We start from the raw sequence: 27,138 nt of genomic DNA, 5'->3' as shown, positions 1-27,138 counted from the left end.
TCTCATAAGTCAAGATTTTGTGGCAAGGTTCGTTCTTTCATTTTATTCTTTCATTAAAATGTTTTGACGTGTGGAGGGGAGGATCAAACTCTTTCAAACAATTTATGAGTCGTAAATCAGAATTAGGAGACCCTTTTCACCCACTGTGCGCTACCAAAGGTGCAGTGACCCTTACGTGAATATTGGATGCTTTATTGAAGTTTTTTACAGTGGCTATTTTTTGAGTCAATAAAGAAACTTGTTAATGATTTAGTACTTTCACCTCTGTTGCCAGAGCCAAAAACCTTTTCTCTGTATTACCAAGGTTCTGTTCTCTGTTTCTGCTCCATTATCAATCTGGGCAACTTTATTGGTTACAGTATCTAAGTTAGAATCAAAACACCCCTCAAGTGTGTGAGCAACTGTAAAATTTGATTCAGTGGAGCTATTAGGTAAGGTAAATGGTTAACAGGAAACAGGTTTTCTGAATGCAAGTGTAACTTCAGGCTGGTCTACATTACAAAGTTAGGTCGGCTTAACTACATCGCTCAAGAGTTCTTCCATCAACCTAGCTACTGCCTTTTGGAGTGGTGGATTTACTTCAGCGACATTGCTATTGTAAGTGTCTACCCTACAGCAGTACTGCTGTCATGTGTCTAGTGTAGACATAGCCTAAGGGAGAACATGGTGAGGATTGGAGGACCAGGGAGGGCTTCTTTGTGTTAGCTCCATGTGATGCCATAAGAGTCTCTGTGAAAACATTTCCTAAGGCAGTTCTCTATCTTCACGTTTATTATATGTAATCCTGCAGCCCTTACACAAATATCCCCATTAGAGTTAATGGTACAGGTCCCATGAGTAAGGACTGATCGCTGGAAAGGTATCAGGAGCAGGCTCTTTATTTGTCATTCTTTATGATTGTAAATGTATTACAAAGGACAATGAAGTGTAAGTTAAAGAAATTAACAAGTGGCAGCGCATATGAGAAATACTGCATTATTACCATACCAGTGTGTGCTGTGCAATGCAGCCTATTGATTTGGTGGTCGCTTTTCATTTCTCCCTCTCGCTCTCTAGTATAAAAACAACACTAAGGTTTATATGAACTGTACTGTTTTAGAATACAAACCAGGCCTGCAAAATACAGTGTGAACCTTAGGAAACTTACTATTGGGGAAAAAAAGAACAGTCTAGGTTAATTCATAAAGTGCTTTACAAAATCAGATGAATGCCTTGTGTTACACGGTGGGATTCCTTGGCTTTTTTCCTCACACCTGACTGCCTATTAATCTGTCTTTTAACTGTGCCTGCATGCAGCCACACATGGCTAAAATCACCAGCAAGATGCCTCTCTCCAGGCCTCTCCAAACTGGGTCACCCTTTTGCTATTGGTTAGCATTAAATTATTCCCTTTGAGATAACCAAGACAGTCCACGGTGCTATCTATTGTCATGTTCTGGCACTGAGATTTTATAACAGATTATGGGCAGTCTGTCATTTTAGGCTGTTCAAGGATATATGAAAAATTAGACACATGTCGATCTCTCAAATTGAGGAATTTTAACAATTTTTTTCTCTTATAAATGCATGTTCCATTATTATTGCTTGTTAGAAATGTGATTTTAAAAAACCATGACATGTAGTGCAAATAAAAATTAATAGTTTTGGTGAGTTTTAGCATTTGAGATAATAAAAACATTCATATGGGTCTTTATGAAGAAGAATTTCAAACATCTTCTGTTAGCCTTGCCATGGGGCTCCTCACATAAGTCAGAAAACCAAGGCCCCCAGCCTGCAATAGTGATTTGCATGGACACAAAGATACACTTAGGTTCTGATTTCAGGATTGGGCCAAAGGCGATGGGTACTGTGGTCTTTAAATGAACAAATACAGTTGTCAGTCAGTTTCACCTTTCGGTTATTCTGTAGTGAATGTGTCCAAAGGGTACTTTAAATGTCTGCTTCTCCTTTTAATTGGTAAATGAAAATCTAACTGGTTTCCAATACCGATGTTTTGATTTTAGAATGAAATTTAGAATACCGAAGTACACAGCCTCTGGCATCCATTCAGCAAAACACCTAAACGTGTGCATAACTTGAAGCACACACTTAAATCCCTTGTTGACTTAAACACTACTGATGTTGCCTTAATATGTTGTCATTTAGCTCCAGATTCAGAAAAGCACTTAATCATATCCTTACCAGGTGGAGTTCAGAATGTGCTTCAGTCTTTTCCTGAATTAGGATGTAAGGACATGATCTAACACTCACTGAAATCAATGGAAAAATTTGTATTGACTTCAGTGGGCTGTAGATTGGGCCCATGAGCAGTAAGTATATCTGAGTGCACATACATAGATGTGAATGGATTGATAGGGTATTAAAAACTATATTTGTGTGTTTGGGTGTATTGTATGCCCATATGCATGTTACAGATATGTATTTATATACAGCCACACATGTATGAGTGTGTGTGTTTGTGTGTAATATAAAATACACTTTCTGTATATAATGAATGATAATTCCAGGCTGCCTGACGGCTGTTAAAGTATAATAAAGACTCTAATCATATACGCATACAGTAGAGTGAAATAAGCGACTCTCTCTCATTTTGTCAGGGTTTAGCTTTATTGGCTTTCATGTCACTTCCTTTTACTGACCCTTATTTCTACTCTATAGTCCTTTCAAAAGAGGCTTTTTGCTAAAATGGAGGCAGCTGGTGCCCTTCAAGTTACTTTATTTGCTCGTGTCAGCAGTGTTCCCCCTTCTTGTCTTTTCTGCTTGAGAGAGCTTTTAAGTTCAAAATATGTCTTGGTCTTTTTTCCCCAGACATGAATTTGAATGGTGCTCTCTGTCTCTTTGAATGCTCTGTCTACAGTCTCTGTCTGGAGTTCCTCTCCTTCAACTCCACCATACCCCATCTCCACTCTGGCTTCTGTCCCTTGAACTCCACTGCAGCTGTTCTTACGGAGGTCTTCTTGTGAGCTCTTCCTCGCCAAAGCTCAGAACCTTTACTCCATCCTCATCCTCCTTGACCTGTCATCTGCCTTCAACAAAGCTGACAATGCTCTTCTTGGAACTGTGTCTTCCCTTGGCTCTGTCCTGTCCTGGTTCTCTGCCTACCTATCTTGTCACTCCTCTAGTGTGTCCTTTGGAGGATCTTCCTCATCTCCTCTCCAACTTTGTGTGTGGGTTTTGCAGGACTCTCTCCTTGTCCCCTTCTCTTTTCCCTCTAGACCGCCTCTCTTGGTAATCTAATTCACAAACACAAATTCAGCTACCATCTCTATGCTGATCGCTCACAGATCTACTCCAGATTTGTCTCCTTCTGTCCATATTAAAATTTCGTCCTGTCTCTAAAATCTCGTGAATGTCAAGCTGTCAACTCAAGCTCAACTTGGGGAAATAGAGTTCATACCCGCCCCCCAAGTGTTCTCTGCTACCTCCTATCTTGACTGCTGTAAACAACACCACCACCCTGCCTATTGTTCAGCCTCGTAACCTGGGTGTCATCTTTGACCTGGACCTCTCTCTAGGTTCTCCTCACCTTGTGGCTATCTCTAAATCTTGCTGATTCTTTCTGCATAACGTCTAATGTATGGCCTTTCTTAGCCATATATGCAGGTAAAACACTCACCACTTCGCATCTTGATTACTGCAACTTCCTTGTCTCTAGCCTTGACAAATACAACCTTGTCTTGTCCATATCTGCTCCGAATGATCTTTGCAGAAGCATTTTCCTAGACTGTCACTTGGACATTGACATCCTTCCACTGGCTTCCCTTCTATATCACATCACTCATAAATTATTGGTCCATTCCCAGCCTGTTCTCACCCTACCTATCATCTCTGATTCTCTACTGAGATGTCAGTTTCCCTCCTTTGATCGGCCCAGGATGTCAGCCTCCATCACCCACTTGTTAAATTTTCAATCAAGCACCTTTGTGCTTTCTCCCATGCTGCCCCTGACATTTGGGAGAAGCTCCCTGCAAATATTCACCAAAATAATGCATTATCCTCCTTCAAAACTCTCCTTAAAACTCTACTTTTCCATGGGGCCTCCAAAAAACTTGCCAGTGTCTAGGTTGCTGGTGTGCTGGGACCACTGGCTATCATGCTGACCAACATTGTCACATTGTTTCCTTGTACTCCCATTGGTTTGTCTATATCCATGGGTTGCGTCTCGTCTTTTACTTAGACTGTAAGCTCTTTGGGGCACAGACTGCCTTTTTGTTCTGGATTTGTACAGCGCCTAGCGCAGTGGGGTTCTGATCCATGTCTAGAACTCCTATGTGCCATGGTAATACAAATAATAATAATTATTATTATTACTAATGTCTGTTCTGAGCCTCTTCTGCAATATACATTACATGATGCTCTCCAAACCTCAGCTTGAGAGCCTGAGGGCTTGGTGATGCTAGGTGCTGGGTTTGGATGGGATTACTCATGGACGAAAGCACATTCTTAAGTGCTCTGATGGATTGTAATTGGTATATTCAGCCCCTTGCTGGATCAAATCCTGAATTTGCAAAGTGCTGAGCACCCTCAGTTCTTGTGGCTGTCAGTGGAGTTTTAGGAATTCAGGCCCCAGATTAGCAAGGTACTTAAACTCATGGGCAGCCCAACTGAAGTCAATGAGACTACCTCTATGCTTCAAGTTAGGTGAGTGCTTAGGTACTTTTTACTGAATTAGGGCCTTCGAATTTTGCAGAATCTGGCTCTCATTATTGTAAACTCTGGAAAGAGGTAATCTCTGATGCATAAACGTTGCCTGTTGGTAACTGTGTTGAACATCTTTACCTAATACTTTGCGTTGGGGGGAGAATTGTTTTTCAGAATGAAATTTGCAATACAAATGTAAAAATGATAAAATGTCACATCTCCAGTCGAAGCAATGTGTAATGCTTTCCACTGTGGAATGTGATTTTTTATCAGTGTTTACAATGGCCATTACAAAGAGAGAACACAAGTGGAGAAGTAATTTAAAAAGAATGTATAAGCCAGTCGACTTATTGAATACAGTAAATATTTTAATATTATTTATGGAGAGTTTAAATAATCAGAGCAGCAGCTTCAGAACATTATGGAAACTGATTTATTCTGTTATAAAAAATGACTTACTAACACAGGGCGGGATGGTGGCTGCTACCGGCCCTGAGAAAAGCCAGCTTGTAGGTGAGCTGCCCTGAGGCTCGCGTGGTGGAGGGAGTTAATCTGCCACAGGGTGGGAACAGTAATCTGCACCAGCCCCATACTTGGCTCAGGTTGCTTCCCCTGCTGTTTCGGCTTTGCTTTGCTGGCCAATGCATTAGAAAGACGAAGGCTTTGTTTTGCTCACTCCTTGCCCACCTGAATGGGACAGGAAAAGCATCCCCCATAGAGGCTGCTCTCGCTCTCCCCCTCCCCCTGTGATGAGCATTCCACGTAGTGAACACAAGGGGTGTTAGAGGGTCCGTTGTGCCCTGTACACCGCTGCATGGTCATATGGCAAGGGTCAAAATCTGCCCCCACACTGAAACCCTGTAATCATTTGACAGGCAGCGCTCCCCATTGAACTCAGGAGGGATTTTTGCCTGAGTAAGGATTGCATGTGACCCTAATGTGTACAGTATCCATTCAAACATCAAAGGGTTGTTGTATTACTTCATATGAGACAAAATATTATGTGGAAAGCAACCTACTCAGTATTTTTTCCTAGTTTAGGCAGCTGTGCACTATTGATACATGTTTACTAACTGGATCTTTATTTGTGTTTGTATCTTCCTCTAGCAAACATCATTTTAGGAAGCTCTATTTTATGCATACGTTTGGTGTGTACATTGTGAACTCTGGAAATGGCATGCTGAGTTGACATGGTAAATAAACGTGAGACTCTGAAATGTTTGCCAGTCTTGGCATCAGAAGCCAAAGCTTACGCTTCTGTTCTGTTTTATTAGACTGAAAAGAGCCTGTCTTTTCATGACCATCTTGCCTGTGTTACTTGATCTGTCTGAACGCTTGTAGGTTTCTCATGGTAACTCACTGTACGTCAACTGCAAGCCCAAGAATGATTTTTAAACAGTGTCATAACATTTGTCTCCTGGCCGCTTGGACAATAGAAAGGGAGCACTTGGGAGTTCTGCATGTGCCAGGGCAGCAGGATCAGGAGCTGTGTTAGCTCCTGTTGCAATGACTCACATCTTGTGGCTGAATCTCATTTGTTTGTGAGCCAGGGCCTTCATCTTAGTTTGACCTCTGAGCAGGCAGTTTGCAAAAGAAAAAACCCAACAGCTAGCTAAGTATTAGAAGCTTTCTTGCTGTGTGCATCAAGCTGCTTGACAATACATAGTACTGTAGTACATATAGAGCCTGCTTTTGAATATTGCACAGAAAGGTATATGCTGTTGTGTTTCTAATTTGTATGTGCATTTACCATGTTTATGGAATCGTGGACAATTAGATGCATAAATAGCCATCTGGGCATATTAAAAAATAGGCAGGGAGTGTTTTTGGGTGCACATATGTTTAAGAAAATCAGGCCTGTAACATAATCCTCAATTCAAGTAGGCTGGAATGAAGTGGACTAAACCAATTTGATCTTTGATTTAACAGCCTGTGTTCCTAACAAGTGCAAGAAGGGAACTTGAAATCCAAGGGACATAACAACTAAAGTTTTAACCCCGAAGTTTAATCACTGCTAGTTAGGGAAGACCAGGAAGCCAGCTTTATTTTACCTGCAGACAAGATTCATAATACAGGGCATGGGAATATCATGGAGACAACCAGCCTGAGCTGAGGAAGGCCTTTGCATTTTAAAAAGGCAATTTTAAGACCGCTAAAATCACTAAGAACTTTGTCCTCAGCATCCTGTACAAGTCATATATCTGGGACTCGGGATAATAACAGAGCAGGACATGGATTACTGCCTCAGTATTAGATAAAGACATCTATATGGAGATATTTACAATAAAATATAGATTTATATAGTACCTGTCGTACAAGTATTGCAACAATTTCTTAGGTGACAGAAAGATGCTCCAGCTACAGATGTTATATCATGCCGGGAGGAATATCTGTCTCAAGAACAGAATCCATATTCCTAGCAACACCTGCAATAGTGATATAATGGTGTCAGAGCAAGAACAATATTCCAAAGCCGGGTAGCAGGCCCCCCATTGAATAATATCCGACAGACAGGATAAAAAAAAAAACAGTGGTGACAACTATAATAGTCTGCTGCTGCAGCAAGGTGGGTCGATTATCATCAGCATAGCAACGATCGTCTCTGTTCATTGTGAAAGCAGGATCCCAATACAATCACATTTCCTCCAAAAGGGTTGGGTCTTGATGATGAAGGGTTGTAACCCTGCAGTAGAAATCCCTCGAAGGAAAGCATGTGCCCACCTCTGTGGTTTTAGCTGCCCCTTCACCACCTCTGAGAAGTAGCCTGCACTCGAGAGGATGCTGGCAGAGAGGAGTGCCCGAGACTCTGCCCATTTCCCACACGTTGGCGTAAGACAGGATCGTTGTACCCTTTCTGTCCCCTTTGAGCACCTGCATTTGTCCAGATGTGATCTAGTCGGAATATGTATTTGAATCACTCTTAAATGCACCCTTACTCAGTTTTACTGCATGCTTTTGCAGACACATGAAAATATAGTATCCATTGCAGCCAGAGTTAGATTTTTTTTTCTTCTTCAAGCAGTTTGGTAATGAGCTCTTTAAACATTCCTTTAGATTGTGGCACACCCTACATTCTCAAAGTAATTTAATGAGTTGTGGGTGCATTGTTATCTAATGGTGTTTGCTGCTGATCATTCTGACTCATTTCCATGTTTCACCGATTGTTAAATTTCTGAGCACTAGAATGTATAAAATTGTCAGCAAGGAAGCTGTTAAGTTCTTTGGCTAGGACAAAAAGAACAAGGAGTACTTGTGGCACCTTAGACTCACAAATTTATTTGAGCATAAGCTTTCATGGGCTAAAACCCACTTCATCGGATGCATGCAGTGGAAAATACAGTAGGAAGATCTGTTTCTACACAGAGAACATGAAAAAATGGGTGTTGCCATACCCACTGTAACGAGAGTGGGTATAGTGGGTATGGCAACATCCATTTTTTCATGTTCTCCATGTGTATATATATCTTCCTACTGTATTTTCCACTGCATGCATCTGATGAAGTGAGCTGTAGCTCACGAAAGCTTATGCTCAAATGAATTGGTTAGTCTCTAAGGTGCCACAAGTCCTCCTCATTCTTTTTGCTGATACAGACTAACACGGCTGCTACTCTGAAACTTGGCTAGGACAGTAGGTCGGACCTAGATTCATCATGCATGATGCTTAGTACTGTGAGTCTTCCAGCTGCCTTTGGTGGCAGTTCTACATGCAATGGCAGCTCTGGCCTTTGCCTCCTGTACCTCACCCTCCAACTCTAGTGAAGGAGGAAAGATGTTGCATAGTGAATGCTTCAGAAAGAAAAGAACGAAGAAAGGATTGTTCTCCAGGAGAAAAATACAATGAGCATTTGTCATCCATACAAAAATGTATACCTCCCCTTTATTAAATCAGGTTTGAGTGAAAGGAAATGAAATGGTATGAACGTATTCATCTTGAGTGAAATTTCCCTCTGTGCAGAGAGCCTGCACCAGGCCTGTTTTAGATTGCGAGCCCTTTGTGGGAGGGGCTGTCAGTTACTAATGTTTGTACAGCATCTAGCACAATTGGCAGCCACTGGCAGTGCAGCCTAGTAGCTAGAGCCCTTGATTGGGACTCGGGAGACCTGGATTCTATTTCTGGTTTTGCCACTAGCTTGCTGGGTAATTCACTTCAACTATGTGCCTCTGTTTCCTCATCTGTCAAATGGGGACAATGATACCTCTTTTTGGTAAAGCATGTTGATATCTATTGAAGAACAGTTAGGTATTATTATAACCACAATATAAATATTAAATTATGATAACAATAGCACACCACTTAGGTGCCACTTAAGCCCTCAGTGTTGGGCTTAAGTAGAAGTTAAGTGCTATCTTGGTTTTGTGCTGGCTCTGCACTGGAGTGAATCGCACCTGGGACGCACACTTGAATTCGTCACTCCTGCCGTTTTTAGAAGCTCTACAACACAGAGGACTGGATTTTTCCAAAACAAAAAGCCTCTAGCCTCTGTGATTATTTTTAAGCCTGTGAGTTAATTAAATGCTCCATTTTGTTTTTCTGTTGTTTGCAGTCTCTTTCCGTATGACCGTTGATATGATGTGCAGTCTCATTAGTGTCAACGTGACGCCACATTGATATTAAAGGCTGGTATGGATTGTAAACAAACACTATCTTGGTGAAATCCCATGCTGGCCTTTTCATCTTGCCATACTGCTGACTTCAGTCAGGTTGTACAGTATAAAGTTAGTGCAGAATCTGGCCCGTTTCATGGTCCATACTGATATTTTCTGAGAAACATTACTAGGGCTGTTTAAAAAAAAAAAACCACCAAAGCTGGTTTTCAGTGGAAAAGTGGATTTTCAGTTACATGAAAAAATTTGTGGAAAGTTTCTGCTTGCTTCCAAAATTTTTGGCTTTTTATCAAAAACTTTTAAATCAAGAACTAAAAAAAATCTTATTGTACAAACAAACAAACAAAAAGTTGAAATTTTCCATGGCAATTTTTGATGTTTTTCCCCCCATCATTTTTAATTGAAATTTCCACAGGGAAAATTTTTTGGGTTTTTTCAAACCATTTTTCTGTATAACCACAAAGCAGACATGGAATACAAAGTAACTCCATCTTGGGCTGGTTTCGCCAGAGCCCTTAGACTACCTTTGTTTGTATAAAAAGGCTGCTTAGCTATTATTATTATCCTGCTTTACTCTCGGAGGACCTGAAATGAAGCCCGTTCAAAGCCAATAGCAGTTCTCCTCTGGACATCAGTGGGCTTTGGGTCTGCCCCAAGTATTCTCAGTGTATGTGAAAAATGAAGGTGATAGAGTTCAGTGACAGATGCACCTTTCCCTTCTTTTACCATCTTTTGCTCTCCCATGTCCACTCTTCCCTCCCCCCTGCTCCCCTTTCTTTTCCCATTCACTGTCAGGAAGGGCCACCTCTGGAGGTCTGGTTGAGCACAGCATCGCGCCGGCAGAGCCTAGTGGAAACCGCAGCTACAACAGTGAGTGGTTTCAAAATATCAAGTGTCTAATTTTGGGGGTGGTTGGGTGTGTGAGGGGGAATTAGGGTGTTTTGGTCCAAATGGTTCTCTCTGCATGTGCCCTGTCTGACCGTGTTCCTTTGGAGACCAATCCTGAGAGATGCTGAGCAGCTGCAAATGTGCTCCAAGCCAGTGGGAGTTGTATACCTTCAGCTGGTGCTCAGCTCCTTTCAGGATTTGGTCCTTTGTTGTTTTTAACAAAGCTGACTCTTTTACACTCCTGTGTTGGAGGCAATTGATGGATGTGATTTATGGTCCATATTTTTCCCTCCATATCTTGAGCTGCGATCCTGTAAGACATCACAAGCTGAGCAAGCTCAGCCAGGGTTGTTTGAGAAGCCTCCAAAGAGCCAGCTAGGTGCTGCATGAAATGGTGTTGGTGATTTAGTGCCTGGCATTCTTTCCCAGCATGGTGTTGCTGAGAGATAAAATTGATGTCCCGACCCCTTGAGGTCATTAAAGATCCCATGACGCTTTTCATTAGACTAGGGCTGTTAACTGCATATCCTGGGCAAATTTCAACTTGGGTAATTACGTGGGACAAACCTTAGGGTCCTCACTCAGTTTTTACTAATTCTTTACTCAGTACTCCAAAATTTACTCAGAGACCTAGTGAAACCAGCTCCTCATTCAGTTTCCATTGCATAAAGTAGATTTTGCTTGCTGCTCTATTCTGTTCTGCAGTGTTTCTCTCCACCCAACAGTTGCTGTGCCTTACCCCAGCGGTTAAATAGATCTTTGTGTTGTCTGTGTATTAGTTTATCTAATGCTTTGGAAGCCTTTGGCATGAAAGGCGCTGTATGAGTGGAAGATATTATTACGAAGATTGCATTATTATTTTCAAGGACTGACTAACAATCCCAAACTAGGGATAGGTTTACAGGCTCACTCCAGCTACTTTGCGCTGCTGTGGCAAAGAAATCCAGCCAGCTAAGCCCGGTTCACAGCTGCTTGGCATCACCAAGGCAGTGTAAAACAGCTGACGTGTACTGGTGAATCTGGTGATTACTGTTTTTTTACTCTGCTTCCCCTTATGCGCGGGTGGCTCGCAGTAACAGTTATGGAGGCTCAATGGTAATGGAACAATGTGTGTAATTAACACTCTGAGGACCAAATCTGCTGCACCGTTGGTGTAAATGGAATGGCGGCAACAACAGAACTGCACCCACTTACACCAGTAATTAATCTGATCTTGTTTCCGTATGAAAGTGGTCTTACGAAAGCATGGGACTTTCTTCTGACTAAACTCTGTTAAAATATTATTTACAACGGACCTGTATCTGCTACTATTGTAACCTTGGTTTATTTTTTTCATGAATGTATGTGTATTCACACTGCAGGAGCATTTAAATGCCAGTGGCAAATACATTTACAAAATCAATTAAGAGACAGTTTTAAAAATGGGAAGTTGTAAAAATGGAATTTGCAATAATAACCGGACCAAGGGTTTGGTATTTACTGTGCTTGCACAAAATAGTGATTCCCTCATTAGCTACACGTGAGTGAAAAGGTATTCTCTTATCTCCTGGAGATAAATTTCAATATTCTTTCATTGCCAGGACAAATATATATATATATAAAATGTATAAAGACTTCTTGCATTGCCAAGTAACATTGACTGATTAAAATCAGACACTTGTTTTTGCTCTGATCTAGGATCAATGCCAGCAATATTACACAGCAAAAAAAGGCAGGCAAGGGCCAGATTCTGCTCTCAGTTATGGTTGGCTAATCGAGAGCAGAATCTCCCTCGATGACACTGTTGGTAGTGTAATGAAACTATCTTTGGAATACTGACATTTCCCTTATGAAATCTGGACATGTTCAGAAACAAAGTTGTGATGTAGTTGGAATTTACATAATAAAAAGTTAGGTGATATATTTATAGGCTATGGACTAGTTTTTGCCCTCGGTGGGGTCAGACATTCATGATAAGTGCATAGGGGTTGCATGACAGCCAGAAACCCTGGGATTAATTCTGGATCTCTCACAAGCTAGACAAATTCAGACTGGAAATAAGGCATACATTTTTAACAATGAGAGTAACTAACCACTGGAACAATTTCCCAAGGGTTGTGCTGGATTCTCCATCGAGGGCAATTTATAAATCAAGGTTGGATTTTTTTCTAAAAGGTTTCCTCTAGGAATTATTTTGGGGAAGTTCTGTGGCCTGTGTATAGAGGAGGTCAGGCTAGATGATCACAGTGGTCCCTTCTGGTCTTGGAATCCATGAATTGACACACACAATCAAAGAGATATCTGTCTGGAAATGTTCCCATGAAATCAATCTGGAAGTAAAAGACTCATGCCCACATAGTGGGGCTCTCTATTGTCCTCTAATGGCTATACCACATACACGTTTATGAGTCTGTAGAGCCTGTGAGCAGAGTCTTTTAGCTGAGGTAATAGAGGTTCACACGTATGGATCCAGAAGTCCGGGGTTCCGTCCCTACGGAGTCAAAGCATTACATTTGCAAGAGCATGCCTATCCAGAGTCTGGAAATCAGGCCTCTGGCTTCAGTGTCAATGACTAGTCCGACCTCTAAGGCAATAGATTCTCACTGCTCAATCTGTCTGTCTTTCTATACCAATGGCTTTGTTTATGTGATATACCTATATGCTCTGTGTATGAATGTGTATTATTTTAAAGACTCATTCATGGTATTGTATGTAAAATATACATAGGACGTTGCCCATGATATTTTTATACGATTCTGGAAAAACAAGGCATATGCAATTATAGTCTTCACATTTCAGCATGCGGTTTGCATCTGCTAACACATGGGCTGAATTTTGGCCCACAGGTTTGTATATGAATGTCTGCCATAATATTCTAAACTAAATAAAACCAGAAACAAATTAAACTGTTCATGTATTTTTTCCTGTATAACAGCACAATTGTGTTCCACATTCTATTACTTTTCAGTTGCCATTTCAAGAATAGTAAACATTAAAAATGAATTTAAATAATTTACATCTTAAATTAGACATCTTCTTTTGTGAAACAAGCCTAGAATGAAAATGAGCTGGGATACTAAGGCCATGCATAATGGAACACATCAGTGAGACCTACATTTTTAATTATCTGTCCATCCAAAACGCGAAAGAGCCATCCATGGCCCTCACAGCTTCTGTTCTGCAAAGCCATAGGCCTTGTTGCTATTGCGCAGGTCGAAATCAATCCCTGCCTGTCTTAAGGCCTCATGTGAGCAATACACTATTAATGTTTGATTTGTGCTTCAGACTTGCTAAAGTGAGACTTTGTGGGCTGACTCAAATACTCCTCTCCCAACCTGCACATACTTACCTGATGCTTCCGCCCAGCACCCAGGTCTCTGCTCTGGGTGCTCCCATGGCTGCAGTCTGTCTCCTCTGCCTTTCTCTTCCTCCTGGGCATGTGTCTCATAAGAATGGCCATACTGGGTCAGACCAAAGGTCCATCTAGCCCAATATCCTGTCTTCCAACAGTGGCCAATGCCAGGTGCCCTAGCGGGAATGACCAGAACAGGTAATCATCAAGTGATCCGTCCCCCATTCCAAGCTTCTGGCAAACAGAGGCTAGGGATACCTGCTTGCCCATCTTGGCTAATAGACATCCTCCATGAATTTATCTAGTTCTTTTTTGAACCCTGTTATACTCTTGGCCTGCACAACATCCTCTGGCAAGGAGTTCCACAGGTTGACTGTGCATTGTGTGAAGAAATACTTCCTTTTGTATGTTTTAAACCTGCTGCCTATTAATTTCATTGGGTGACCCCTAGTTCTTCTGTTATGCAGAGTAAATAACACGTCCTTATTTACTTTCTCCACACCCATCATGATTTTATAGACCTCAATCATATGCCCCCTTAGTCGTCCCTTTTCCCAGTCTCAAATCATTTTAAAAGACTTGTTCTTACATGTGTTTTTCACAGTCCTGGGCATGTGCAATTTTCTTCCAGAAATTATCGTTTAGGGGGCTGATGTGGGATTCAGATGATAAAGGATAGGCAAATAATTAATTCCAGTCAACATGATTATATGGAAAATAAGTCTGGTCAAACAATCCTGATTTCATTGTGTGAGCAGATAACACGTTTAGTAGATGAAGGTAACCACGTAGATGTAATATACTTACTTCGGTAAGGTGTTTGACTTAGTATGGCACAACATTCTAATTAAACAAAAATAGCACTGCACAATATTTATAAAGCCAGTTCTTAATATATTTAACAGATGCTAATTCAAAAAGTGGGCAATCATCATTGTACTGAGGTGTTTCTAGTGGGGTTCTGCGGGGATTGGTATTAGATCTACTGCTGTTCAACATTTTCATCAGCAACCTGGAAATAAATATAAAATCACTGCTGATAAAATGTGCAGATGACACAAAAATTGGCAAAGTGATAAGGAATGATGACAAGGCAGTCATGCAGCGTGATCTGGATCACTTGATAAGCTGAGCCCATTGAAACGAAATGTGTTTTAATACATCTACAAGAAATACAGGCCATACCTACAGAATGGGGAGGCTGTATCCTGGAAATCATAGAATCATAAATATCAGGGTTGGAAGGGACCTCAGGAGGTCATCTAGTCCAACTCCCTGCTCAAAGCAGGACCGATCCCCGACTAAATCATCCCAGCCAGGGCTTTATCAAGCCTGACCTTAAAAACTTCTAGGGAAGGGGATTCCACCACCTCCCTAGGTAATGCATTCCAGTGTTTCACCACCCTAAAAAAAAGTTTAAAAAAAAAAGTGAAAAAGTTTTTCCTAATATCCAACCTAAATCTCCCCCCCTGCAACTTGAGACCATTACTCCTTGTTCTATCATCTGCTACCACTGAGAACAGTCTAGAGCCATCCTCTTTGGAACCCCCTTTCAGGTAGTTGAAAGCAGCTATCAAATCCCCCCTCATTCTTCTCTTCTGTAGACTAAACATCCCCAGTTCCCTCAGCCTCTCCTCATAAGTCATGTGTTCCAGTCCCCTAATCATTTTTGTTGCCCTCCGCTGGACTCTTTCCAATTTTTCCACATCCTTCTTGTAGTGTGGGGCCCAAAACTGGACACAGTACTCCAGATGTGCAGGATAAGGATAAGTGCAGGGTCCTGCACTTAGGATGGAAGAATCCAATGCACCGCTACAGACTAGGGACCGAATGGCTAGGCAGCAGTTCTGCGGAAAAGGACCTAGGGGTGACAGTGGACGAGAAGCTGGATATGAGTCAGCAGTGTGCCCTTGTTGCCAAGAAGGCCAATGGCATTTTGGGATGTATAAGTAGGGGCATAGCCAGCAGATCGAGGGACGTGATCGTCCCCCTCTATTCGATATTGGTGAGGCCTCATCTGGAGTACTGTGTCCAGTTTTGGGCCCCACACTACAAGAAGGATGTGGAAAAATTGGAAAGAGTCCAGCGGAGGGCAACAAAAATGATTAGGGGTCTGGAACACATGACTTATGAGGAGAGGCTGAGGGAGCTGGGATTGTTTAGCCTGCAGAAGAGAAGAATGAGGGGGGATTTGATAGCTGCTTTCAACTACCTGAAAGGGGGTTCCAAAGAGGATGAATCTAGACTGTTCTCAATGGTAGCAGATGACAGAACGAGGAGTAAAGGTCTCAAGTTGCAGTGGGGGAGGTTTAGATTGGATATTAGGAAAAACTTTTTCACTAAGAGGGTGGTGAAACACTGGAATGCATTACCTAGGGAGGTGGTAGAATCTCCTTCCTTAGAAGTTTTTAAGGTCAGGCTTGACAAAGCCCTGGCTGGGATGATTTAACTGGGAATTGGTCCTGCTTCGAGCAGGGGGTTGGACTAGATGACCTTCTGGGGTCCCTTCCAACCCTGATATTCTATGATGAGGCCTAACCAATGTCGACTAGAGGGGAACGATCACGTCCCTCGATCTGCTGGCAATGCCCCTACTTATACATCCCAAAATGCCATTGGCCTTCTTGGCAACAAGGGCACACTGTTGACTCATATCCAGCTTCTCGTCCACTGTAACCCCTAGGTCCTTTTCTGCAGAACTGCTGCCGAGCCATTTGGTCCCTAGTCTGTAGCGGTGCATTGGATTCTTCCATCCGAAGTGCAGGACTCTGCTCTTGTCCTTGTTGAACCTCACCAGATTTCTTTTGGCCCAATCCTCCAATTTGTCTAGGTCCCTCTGTATCCTATCCCTACCCTCCAGAGTATCTACCACTCCTCCCAGTTTAGTGTCATCTGCAAACTTGCTGAGGGTGCAATCCACACCATCCTCCAGATCATTTATGAAGATATTGAACAAAACCGGCCCTAGGACCGACCCCTGGGACACTCTACTTGATACCGGCTGCCAACTAGACATGGAGCCATTGATCACTACCCATTGAGCCTGACAATCTAGCCAGCTTTCTATCCACCTTATAGTCCATTCATCCAGCCCATACTACTTTAACTTGCTGGCAAGAATTCTGTGGGAGACCATATCAAAAGCTTTGCCAAAGTCAAGGAACAACACGTCCACCACTTTCCCTTCATCCACAGAGCCAGTTATCTCGTCATAGAAGGCAATTAGATTAGTCAGGCATGACTTGCCCTTGGTGAATCCATGCTGACTGTTCCTGATCACTTTTCTCTCCTGTAAGTGCTTCAGAATTGATTCCTTGAGGACCTGCTCCATGATTTTTCCAGGGACTGAGGTGAGGCTGACTGGCCTGTAGTTCCCAGGATCCTCCTCCTTCCCTTTTTTAAAGATGGGCACTAAATTAGCCTTTTTCCAGTCATCTGGGACCTCCCCCGATCGCCATGAGTTTTGAAAGATAATGACCAATGGCTCTGCAATCACATCCGCCAACTCCTTTAGCACTCTCGGATGCAACGCATCCAGCCCCATGGACTTGTGCTCGTCCAGCCTTTCTAAATACTCCTGAACCACTTCTTTCTCTACAGAGGGCTGGTCATCTCCTCCATGCTGTGCTGCCCAGTGCAGTAGTCTGGGAGCTGATCTTGTTCGTGAAGACAGAGGCAAAAAAAGCATTGAGTACATTAGCTTTTTCCACATCCTCTGTCACGAGGTTGCCTCCCTCATTCAGTAAGGGGCCCACACTTTCCTTCACTTTCTTCTTGTTGTTAACATACCTGAAGAAACCCTTCTTGTTACTCTTAACATCTCTTGCTAGCTGCAACTCCAGGTGTGATTTGGCCTTCCTGATTTCATTCCTGCAAGCCCGAGCAATATTTTTATACTCATCCCTGGTCATTTGTCCAATCTTCCACTTCTTGTAAGCTTCTTTTTTGTATTTAAGAGCAGCAAGGATTTCACTGTTAAGCCAAGCTGATCGCCTGCCATATTTACTATTCTTTCTACACATCGGGATGGTTTGTCCCTGTAACCTCAATAAGGATTCTTTAAAATACAGCCAGCTCTCCTGGACTCCTTTCCCCCTCATGTTATTCTCCCAGGGGATCTTGCCCATCAGTTCCCTGAGGGAGTCAAAGTCTGCTTTTCTGAAGTCCAGGGTCTGTATTCTGCTGCTCTCCTTTCTTCCTTGTGTTAGGATCCTGAACTCAACCATTTCATGGTCACTGCCTCCCAGGTTCCCATCCCCTTTTGCTTCCCCTACTAATTCTTCCCGGTTTGTGAGCAACAGGTCAAGAACAACTCTGCCCCTAGTTGGTTCCTCCAGCACTTGCACCAGGAAATTATCCCCTATATTTTCCAAAAGCTTCCTGGATTGCCTGTGCACCGCTGTAGTGCTCTCCCAGCAGATATCAGGGTGATTGAAGTCTCCCATGAGAACCAGGGCCTGCGATGTAGTAACTGCTGCGAGTTGCCGGAAGAAAGCCTCGTCCACCTCATCCCCCTGGTCTGGTGGTCTATAGCAGACTCCCACCATGACATCACCCTTGTTGCTCACACTTCTAAATTTAATCCAGAGACTCTCAGGTTTTTCTGCAGTTTCATACTTGAGCTCTGAGTAGTCATACTGCTCCCTTACATACAGTGCAACTCCCCCACCTTTTCTGCCCTTCCTGAACAGCTTATATCCATCCATGACAGTACTCCAGTCATGTGAGTTATCCCACCAAGTCTCTGTTATTCCAATCACATCACTGGAAAACACGACTCTGAAAAGGATCTGGAATCATAGTGGACAGCGTGAGCTGCCAGTGTGGTGCTGTGGCAAAAGGGATGAATGCAATCTTTGGCTGTATAAACAGGAGTAGTAGGTAGGAGCTGAAAGGTAATTTTATCTATGTGTATGGTGCTGGTATGAGTGATGCTGGACTACTGCATCCAGCTCTGATGTCCATGTTTTCAAATAAATGTTGAAAATTTAGAGAGGGTGCAGAGAAGAGATGCAAAAATTGAGTGCTGGAGAAAATGCCTTACACTGAGAAACGTAGAGAGCTCAATCCTTTTAGTTTATCAGAAAGAAGATTGAGAGGTGACTTGATTACAATGTACAGGTACCTTTATGGGGAGTGAATACCAGGAACTAGTGGGCTCTTTAATCTATGAGAGGAATGCATAACAAGAACCAAAGGCTGGAAGTTGAAGCCAGAAAAATTCAAATTAAAAATCAGGCATGTGTTTTTAACAGTGAGGGTGCTTTCCTTTGGTAGCTTACTCCACAGGTTAGTGGTGGATTCTCTTTCTCTTGAGTCTTCAAATCAAGACTGGATGCCTTCCTGGAGGATATGCTGTAACCAAACACAAGCTGTTAGGCTGAGTACAGAAGTAACTGGCTGAAATGTAATGGCTTGTGTCATACAAGAGACCAGACTCGATGATCTGACTGTCACTTCTGACCTTCAACTCTATTAATCTATAACTTGCTGGCTGCAGAAACTGGTAATGGGAGACAGAGCATTTCACCATCAGGACTGCAGTTCTTTTGTGGCCCAGGTCAGCAGAGATGTAGACACAGCGCCTGTCTGACAGGACTCAGTACTGCTCTTAGGGCTTGATCCAAAGCCTATTAAAATCAGTGAAAAGACTCCCATTGATTTCAGTGGGCTTTGGGTCAGGCTCTTAATGCAGGTACCCACATAGCCGCATTGAAGTGTAGGGCTGGAAGAGACCTTGAGAGGTCATGTAGTCCAGCCCCTTGCACTGAGGCAGGACCATGTACACTCAAACTATCCCTGGCAAGTGTTTGCCTACCCTGTTCTTAAAAACGACGGGGATTCCACCACCTCCCTTGGAAGCCTGTTTCAGAACTTAACCCTTCTTATAGTTAGAATGTTTTCCCTAATATTTTGAAGTCTATCAGAAGCAGGAAGCCTGCCAAACAATCAGTGGGGTGGGAGGCAGTACCCCACCAGGTTGGGCATCAAATTGTTGGCTCTTTCCATTCTACCATTGCCAGAGAGGCTACTGGGGATTTCTCCTCCTCACCTTTGGAGTCCCCTTTGGCCCAGTGGCCATCCCTCTTCTCTGTGGCTGACATGAATCTGTCATTTGGAAAGACACCAGTTCTGGGGATGTAAAACATCTTTAGGTCATACAACACATCACAAATCTTCCCAGGCTTACTAACCTCCCACTCCACTTCCAGTTATTGTGGGCAGCTACATAGTGTCCCAACCAACATTGGACAACTACTGCTGGAGGCATTGGAGAAGTACCTTTCCTTGGAACAGCAAGGAACCCCAACTCTGGGTAGCCAGGAGGATGCTACAGCGGTTGCCTTTCCTCTTCGCTTGTAACATTCTGAGATTTATCAGCAGTTCACAATGGGCTGTGCTCAGCCGAACAAAATCCATCCATCAATCTACATCTGGAACGTGGCCACAGACTACACCGAGGTGACTGTTCAATTGTACTAATGATCAGCCTCACTTATGAATTCCCTTTCTTCATCGGATTCTTTTTTTTTATGATAATTTAATTGATTGAGCATACTGGCTTCTTCTCATGAAGCTCTCCTCAGTGTAACTCTCGCTTTTCAGAATCATTGCTTAACATCCCTATAATTAGAGTTTGTTGCTAAATCTGTATCCAGGTGATTAGCGGAGTACAAGAAAGACATATCTGGAATTGATCAAATCAGGGATTTTTGAGAAAAAATGCCCTTGATCCATATTTAACAATTTGTTGATATATTATGCTTTTGGAATGACATATTTTTCCAATTCAGATGACTAAAAGCAGTAAAATTAAGGAGGTTAGTGTAGAATTAGGAAGGTGAATAATTTTCAGAGTTCTATCCGTACTGTTAGTAGGGATTTTTAAAAAAATTTATAGGATGATATAAATGGTTCTTTAATGTTGTGTTTATAATGAAGAGGAACTCAGAAGCAACACAGTTATGTTCCATTATGGAGCCTGCAATGCAATGTGTTCCTTTGGTCTATAACACCCTTCCTTCTTACTATTCCACTCTGCAAGTGATTGATAACAAAAAAACCCCCCTGAAACCAGATGAGCTGGTCTGAGGTTTTCTTCCAATTCCCAATGGTTGATCCAGGTTTGCTGAGAGGTTTATCAGCTAGCACAGACCTCTGTGCACTGCTTTCGTCCTACTTGTATGCTGGTGTGCCCAGGCCTAGTTTGGGTCCAGACTGGGTTTGGAGCAAGTCTGGAATGGTGTATGGTTTCAGGTAGAAATGAAAGAAAATCTCTTCACACTTTGACGTGCAACCAGGTGAAACATGGGAGATTTGGCAAAATTTCCTTTTCCCTTTTGTTTTCAGTCCACATCACACAGCCAAACTCAAGAGGTGCTAACCCCCACTAATCACCACTGAGAAAATCTATGAATGACTTCTGCAAACCTAAACCCAGGATACTCTCCCCACGGTCCAATTGACGACAATGAGAATTTTGCAATTAATTTCAAAGCCAGCTGTATTGTGCCTTCTGTGCATATGCGTAGTCGGTCAATGATTTTCTTGTAATTTGATCTCATTGGATTGCTCGAATCAGCCATACACATGATTTGTGTCTGTTTTTGACTTTATAGGCAACACGAAGGTAAAATTTGATTTTGCTGAATTTATGATATGATCAATCACCCTAATAAAGAGTAATGGTTCCACACTCTGGCCTTGGACGGTATCTGCTATGAAACTTAGTATGACTGTGGAAAGATTGTTTACAATATAACTCTTAGCTAGGGTATGACAGTCTATTGACTGGAATACCATTAATGCACATATGAGATTATAACCCAAGAGAGTCTTGATTGCTCTGGGTCTTTTATTTGATGCACTTTTCTGTTACAGGCAACTTTTTGACACCCTTTTTTGAGACTGCTGTACATGACCAAGACATTTCTTATGTGAAAAATGTTATGTCAGTAGATGCTATGGCTGGACTAGTTTCTGAATTCTTTTCCATGTTTAAGAGACTTGGCTGTGATGGGGTCATTGTCTTTGGCTGCTCTTCATCCTTCAGATCTCATAATCTGTAATGGTGTCTTCAAGCTTTATTGGCTGTTCAGTTTTCTGGAAAATCCAATGTGGACGAGACACAGAGAGCAAGCGTAATTTTACATCCTAGTGGGGCGTCATTCTGCAGCTGGGGAAGAAGTGACGAATGGCTTTAGTGGCCAGCCTCCATTCTGTGTAAATGAGCAGAACTGCTTTACTTCCCCCTTAGGTATAACAATTATTATGAATTTATATTGCTATTCATTCTCTATAATAATGAACAGAAAATGTTTTTGCACTCTTAACCTTTGCTGTTAGATAGAAATAAAGAAGTAGTAGTCGTGACTACAAAGTCATCTTATGCGTTTGTGGCACAATGCTTATTGCCACCATTTATACTCTGGGAGACAATGAGTTTATGCTATATCATGCCTGTGCTCCCTTATAGCAAAAGTAACTGGTTAACTTTCTTTTTCTTCCTTGTATATTTGCAAAATAGATTGATTTATTGTTTGAATAAAAGCATACAACGTTCCATGTATATTCTGCTTTTTTCAATTAAATATGTATTTAATTCTAAATATAGGAATTGCCCCAAAAGTAGCACTAATGTGTTGCAATTGAAAGTACATTTCAGTATCTTATCAAAATTTAAACAGCCATTATGTACATGAAAGAATTTTTTGTTGTGGTTTGTGAGGTGGGATAACAATAATTAGCAGAGTGCATCAATCATTTTTCATTGCCTAGTTTATATCAGTGGGATAAGTAGCTCCAATTAAAATCCCATTTTACATAAATAGATATGGTTTGTAACAAATCACATTCTATTTCCCCCTTCTCAAATACCCTGCCATAGGAAATCTTTCTCATTATTCAAAACGTATGCTGTGCACTGCGTATCTTTTTATGCTTAAAAAGACATAACTCGGCAGGCAGGCAGGCAGGCCTCACTACAGGTCTGGCAGGAAATAAATAACTGTTCCTGTAATTATCTATCAGTTTACTGTTCCAAGTACTTTTAGCTAAAAACTGATCTAAAACAAATCGCATGTTTATTACTGACACATTATGGATGGAGTAAGCAGAAGTAAAGGATGTTTAGTATGCATTAACCACCGTAAGCATACTTGTATTTTCTTTAATATTCGTGATTTGAGCTTGGTCGTACAAGTGTTATGCTGACGCTGCTTGGACTGTAATGTAGAGTATTGTGAAAAGTGGAATATGGAGCAATTGGGCAAGTGTCCTGTCACTAGAGTGGAACTAGCCCACAGTGTTATGCAAGGAATGGACAAATTGAGCCTTTTCCATTTGCTCCTGTGCACAATAACTTTTCACAGGCCCAGCCCTTTGCCCCCGAACACCAGGCAAGTGATGACCAAAGGGCTGGTTCCCTTGTATGGGGAAGGGCGTGGACATGGTCAGCTGCCACTCCTCATTGACTTTTAGAGCTGGGGGAAGAAGGAGGAGCACTTGTTAAAGGCTGTAGCCAAGGATGTTCTGGCCCACATTTCCCATCACTCCTGGGTGAAATGTGCCTCTGCACCTCCCCACTGCATGCAGGCAGTGGTCTACATGGCATGTCCTCCTTCTCGCTGGGGTGGGCCCAGAGTTCTGATCTGATCGCAGACTATGCATACAGCTTATGGAAGTGCTCCAGCCATTGCTGTCACAGGGGAGCTACATCGGTCGTACCAATGGGGGTTGGGAGGGGGAATGCTACACCCTGATTTAGAAAAAGCACTTAGCATGTGCTTAAATCCCACTTACTTCAATGCAACTTAAATGTGTGCTTAACTTTAAGCATGTGCTTAAATGCTGTCCTGAACAGGGGCTCTTTGGTGAATCAGGGCCTTAATTCAGACTAGGCTGCAGAGGTCACTATTAGGAAGCTTTTCCTGATCTCTCTCACATTTTTCCTTTTCTTCAGTGGACAATGTCTGCAGAAGAGAAGCGTGGGGGGCGAGGGGGTTGATAGCAGCTTTCAGCTACCTGAAGGGGGGGTTCCAAAGAGGATGGAGGTAGGCTGTTCTCAGTGGTGGCAGATGACAGAACAAGGAGCAATGGTCTCAAGTTGCGGTGGGGAAGGTCTAGGTTGGATATTAAGAAAAACTATTTCACTAGAAGGGTGGTGAAGCACTGGAATGAGTTACCTAGGGAGGTCGTGGAATCTCTATCCATAGGGGTTTTTGACAAACCCCTGGCTGGGATGATTTAGTTGGGGTTGGTCCTGCTTTGAACGGGGGGGTGGACAAGAGGACCTCCTGTGGTCTCTTCAGACCCTAATCTTCTATGATTCTGTGAATGTCTTTTAGCTTTGCTTTTCCCCGGCTTGCTATTATTATGAAAATGCCCCACGTTGTATCAGAACCATAAAGCACCAGATTCAATTCCTGAAGTACTGAAGCAGTATCTGGTGCCTGTGTTTTTATCTGTAAGGTGAAGAAATAGCTCATAGCTTAGGGATCATCAGGCTGGTTAGCTGACAGAGTCAGTCCCGCTTGTGGGTCTTTTTTACACTTTCTCAACAGGAAATCAATTCTGTCAGGAACATTGGGATCATTCTACTCTTCCAATCAATAAGCTCTGATTAAACCAGTGGTGTCTGTTGGGTAAATTTGCTGCATCATAATTAGAATTATTAATTAAAAATAGGAAATCAATTGACACAAATTAAGCAAAAAAGAAATTTGGTTTATTTCTTTGACCTTGTATCCAGAAGCCCTAATAACTGTCACAACATGGATATGACTGAACTCATTTGTCAGTTTTTAAAAGTAAGAATAGTGTTTTAACAACTGTCTGCCCGGTGAAACATAGCGGAGGCCTCTGAAATTGTCACCGCAGACATTAGGGGTTGCCTGTGTGAGAAACCATCATTTGTTTATTACATTTAATCATGCCCTGCGTGTCGAAGGGTGAGAGGCAAATGTCATCTGAGCATCAGTGAGGAAAAGGAAATAGCTAGAGAATCTATGGCTGGGTACAGGCTGTAGCTTACCCCTGCTATCATTGTTCTACGTTTTCTCGGTTAACAAGGGTAAACAGACTGATTCGTTGCATAGTAGACCTAGTGGGCTACCCACTGTTGCTAGCTTAGTATTACGTGGTGGTGACGTACATTATTCTCCTAGGCCAAATTATGAGGGACACTAACAGGGGGAAACCTTGCTAAACTTCTTTGCAAGGGCAGTAGGAATAAAAATCCCCCCTTCGCTCCCAACTCTCTTTATCTCTCCTCTCTCTTGTTTTTATTTCTCTCTGTAGTTTATCTGCTTTTTGTTTATCTGTTTTTTCCCTTCCTCTCTTCCAGCCTTGTCCCTGTTTCTATTTCTTGGGGGGAGGGGAGGGGAGGGTTCAGATTTGTTGACTTTCTTTCCTTCCTTTCTCTTTGCCTTCTTTGTTTTTCATTCTTCTATCTAATTTTTTTTCTCTCGCCTACATTTTCTTTCTCCTCCTTATCCTCTTTGAAGCAGGCTCAATAGAGTAGTGCAACACGAAGTTCAGGACTACTTTGGCATGGCCACTGGTAAGGATTGAGCCAATGCACAGCCAGTATGCTCTTGGGCACTTTATGTCTGCTGTTAATACCAGGTATTTTGCAATGACCTGCATTCAAAAGGTATTCTAGCCATTGGGAAGCATGGTAGGGTGCTTATATATGACACGAGGCCAAGAAACTTTTGTTGTTGGTGCACCACGTTAATTCTTTGGGGGGGAGGGGGGACAACGTGTTCTTGAGTATTTTGAGGCTAAGTATCTAATTCCTGAATTGTGGTTGAATAAATTCTGAATTTGACAATGGGTCAGTGTAGCAATGCGGGACTCGCTGGTGCAGCACCTCCCGCTGGTCGTCCTAGGAATTAGCTCTCCAGCCTCCGGAGCACCCTCTGCAGGCCAGTGTCCCCCTGCCTCAGGCCCCCATGTTCCTCCCGGACCCCGGTGCCCCTTCACTCGGGGTTTTGCCCTCTGCAGTCCGCCCCGCAGTCTCTGGGTCTCCTCGCCCCAGGGAATCCCCACCCTCTATCCCCACCTTGCCTTCACGGCTACTGTCAGTCCTCATCTAGCCCCAGTGTGCGGACTGCAGTCTGTACCACTAATCATTGGCAAGGAGGCTTTGGACCTGCTGCCTTTGCCTAACCCTGGGCTGCCCCTCTGCAACCCCAGTACCTGCTTTAGGCCTTCAGCCAGGCCTGCAGGCTGGGGGTTTTCCCAGCTCCCCAGCTCCTCTGGCCTTTCCCCAGCCCTGCTTCACTCTAGGTACCCTGGTGAGCTCCCAAGCAGCCAGGCCCATCTCTCTCCACAGCTAGAGAGAGACTGCCTGAACTCCTGGCTCACAGCCTTTTATAGGGCCAGCTGTGGGCCTGACTGAGGCGTGGCCCCAGCTGTGGCTCCCTTCCCCATCAGCCTAACCTTTGGCTCCCCCGGAACAGCCCTTTCCCCGGGCTGTTTTAACTCCTTCAGGGCCAGAGTGGGTGACCACTCTGCTACAGACAACAACGGATAAATGCTAATCTTCATGTTTCGGTATGATCCCCTGCACGAAATGTGAAAATAAGGAATCTCATGCATTTATCTCTTAATAAGTACATGCATGCCATGATTTTCAGAGGGTTCTAAACCAGTTAGATACTTGTATCCAATGACTTCCAGTTAGAGTTATCACATGACTCCCATCCTAAAGTGTTCATCTGTTTGTACCAAGTTTTGTTGCCATAGGTGAAGTTGGAAACTGGTTCAAAATGTGTTGTTGGTTATGATGATAATCTAGAGTAACTCCCTTCAGGTCTATGGAGACACTGAATTTACTCCATAAAGAAAAGGAGTACTTGTGGCACCTTAGAGACTAACCAATTTATTTGAGCATGAGCTTTCGTGAGCTACAGCTCACTTCATCGGATGCACACCGTGGAAACTGCAGCAGACTTTATATATACACAGAGAATATGAAACAATACCTCCTCCCACCCCACTGTCCTGCATGTTACTGAGAGCAGAATTTGGCCACTTTGCCATAGTTATGCTTAGTAAAATATTAGTTTTAAGTAATATGCTCTTTTCCTAAACTAATTGTTAGGAGCCTCTTCCTGAAGATTATCCTATAACTCAGATAACCCCAAGGCATAAATTGCAAGATAGTTTACATGCAAGCAGTTAAGGATCTGATCCTGCAGTCTTTATTGGGACAAAACTTCCATTGATTTAAAAATCAATGTGAGTTTTGTCTGAAGAAGGACAGTAGGATCAAGGCCTAAGGCTGTAAGTAGAGACGTAAGCTTGAAACTCAAAGCTGAGCTCACCACGACCTTTGGGGGGGTGGCTTTTAGATTTAAACCCCTGTGTTGAAACCTGCCCCAACGGTTATTGGTTCAGGGTCAGATCCAGAACCAGAAGGAGTCTATTCCTGGATCCGGTTTAGAGAGACAGGGAATCTCACAAGATTCCACCATTTGACGCTAAAATATTGTAAGATTTTGGCACTGTCCAACCTCAAACCATTACACCAAACCCCAACCTCGCGTGGTACCTTGTCTGGGTATGTATCTGGATCTAAATACTACCTCCTTGTCTCATCTTGATCTGCAAGTAGACATTTTCTGCCACACAAGGATTTGGCCATATATGGGCCCTCACTGGTTCAC

The 27,138-nt window shown here is 42.8% G+C and overlaps 1 protein-coding gene across 15 annotated transcripts in view; it reads left to right on the top strand.

Annotated features, from left to right (window-relative positions):
* The window catches only part of MEGF11 (multiple EGF like domains 11), a 382,208-nt gene that overhangs the window by 192,065 nt on the left and 163,005 nt on the right, over window positions 1-27,138 (top strand). For 13 of the 15 annotated variants that reach the window (XR_012154103.1, XR_012154102.1, XM_073304377.2 and 10 more), the window contains exon 7: window positions 10,042-10,116. The exons of the other annotated variants lie outside the window; for them this stretch is intronic. Coding sequence is in view for 11 of the 13 variants with exons in the window: in XM_073304377.2 (XP_073160478.1) it covers window positions 10,042-10,116 (75 nt within the window). In the remaining 2 variants the exon portion in view is untranslated. The remainder of the gene's footprint in view (window positions 1-10,041; window positions 10,117-27,138) is intronic. 15 annotated transcript variants of the gene reach the window in all.

Source organism: Lepidochelys kempii, chromosome 10 (assembly GCF_965140285.1).
Source record: "Lepidochelys kempii isolate rLepKem1 chromosome 10, rLepKem1.hap1, whole genome shotgun sequence".
NCBI classification, from domain to species: Eukaryota; Metazoa; Chordata; order Testudines; family Cheloniidae; genus Lepidochelys; species Lepidochelys kempii.
Note: the sequence above shows the minus strand (reverse complement) of the source record. Positions and strands in the feature narration are given on the sequence as shown.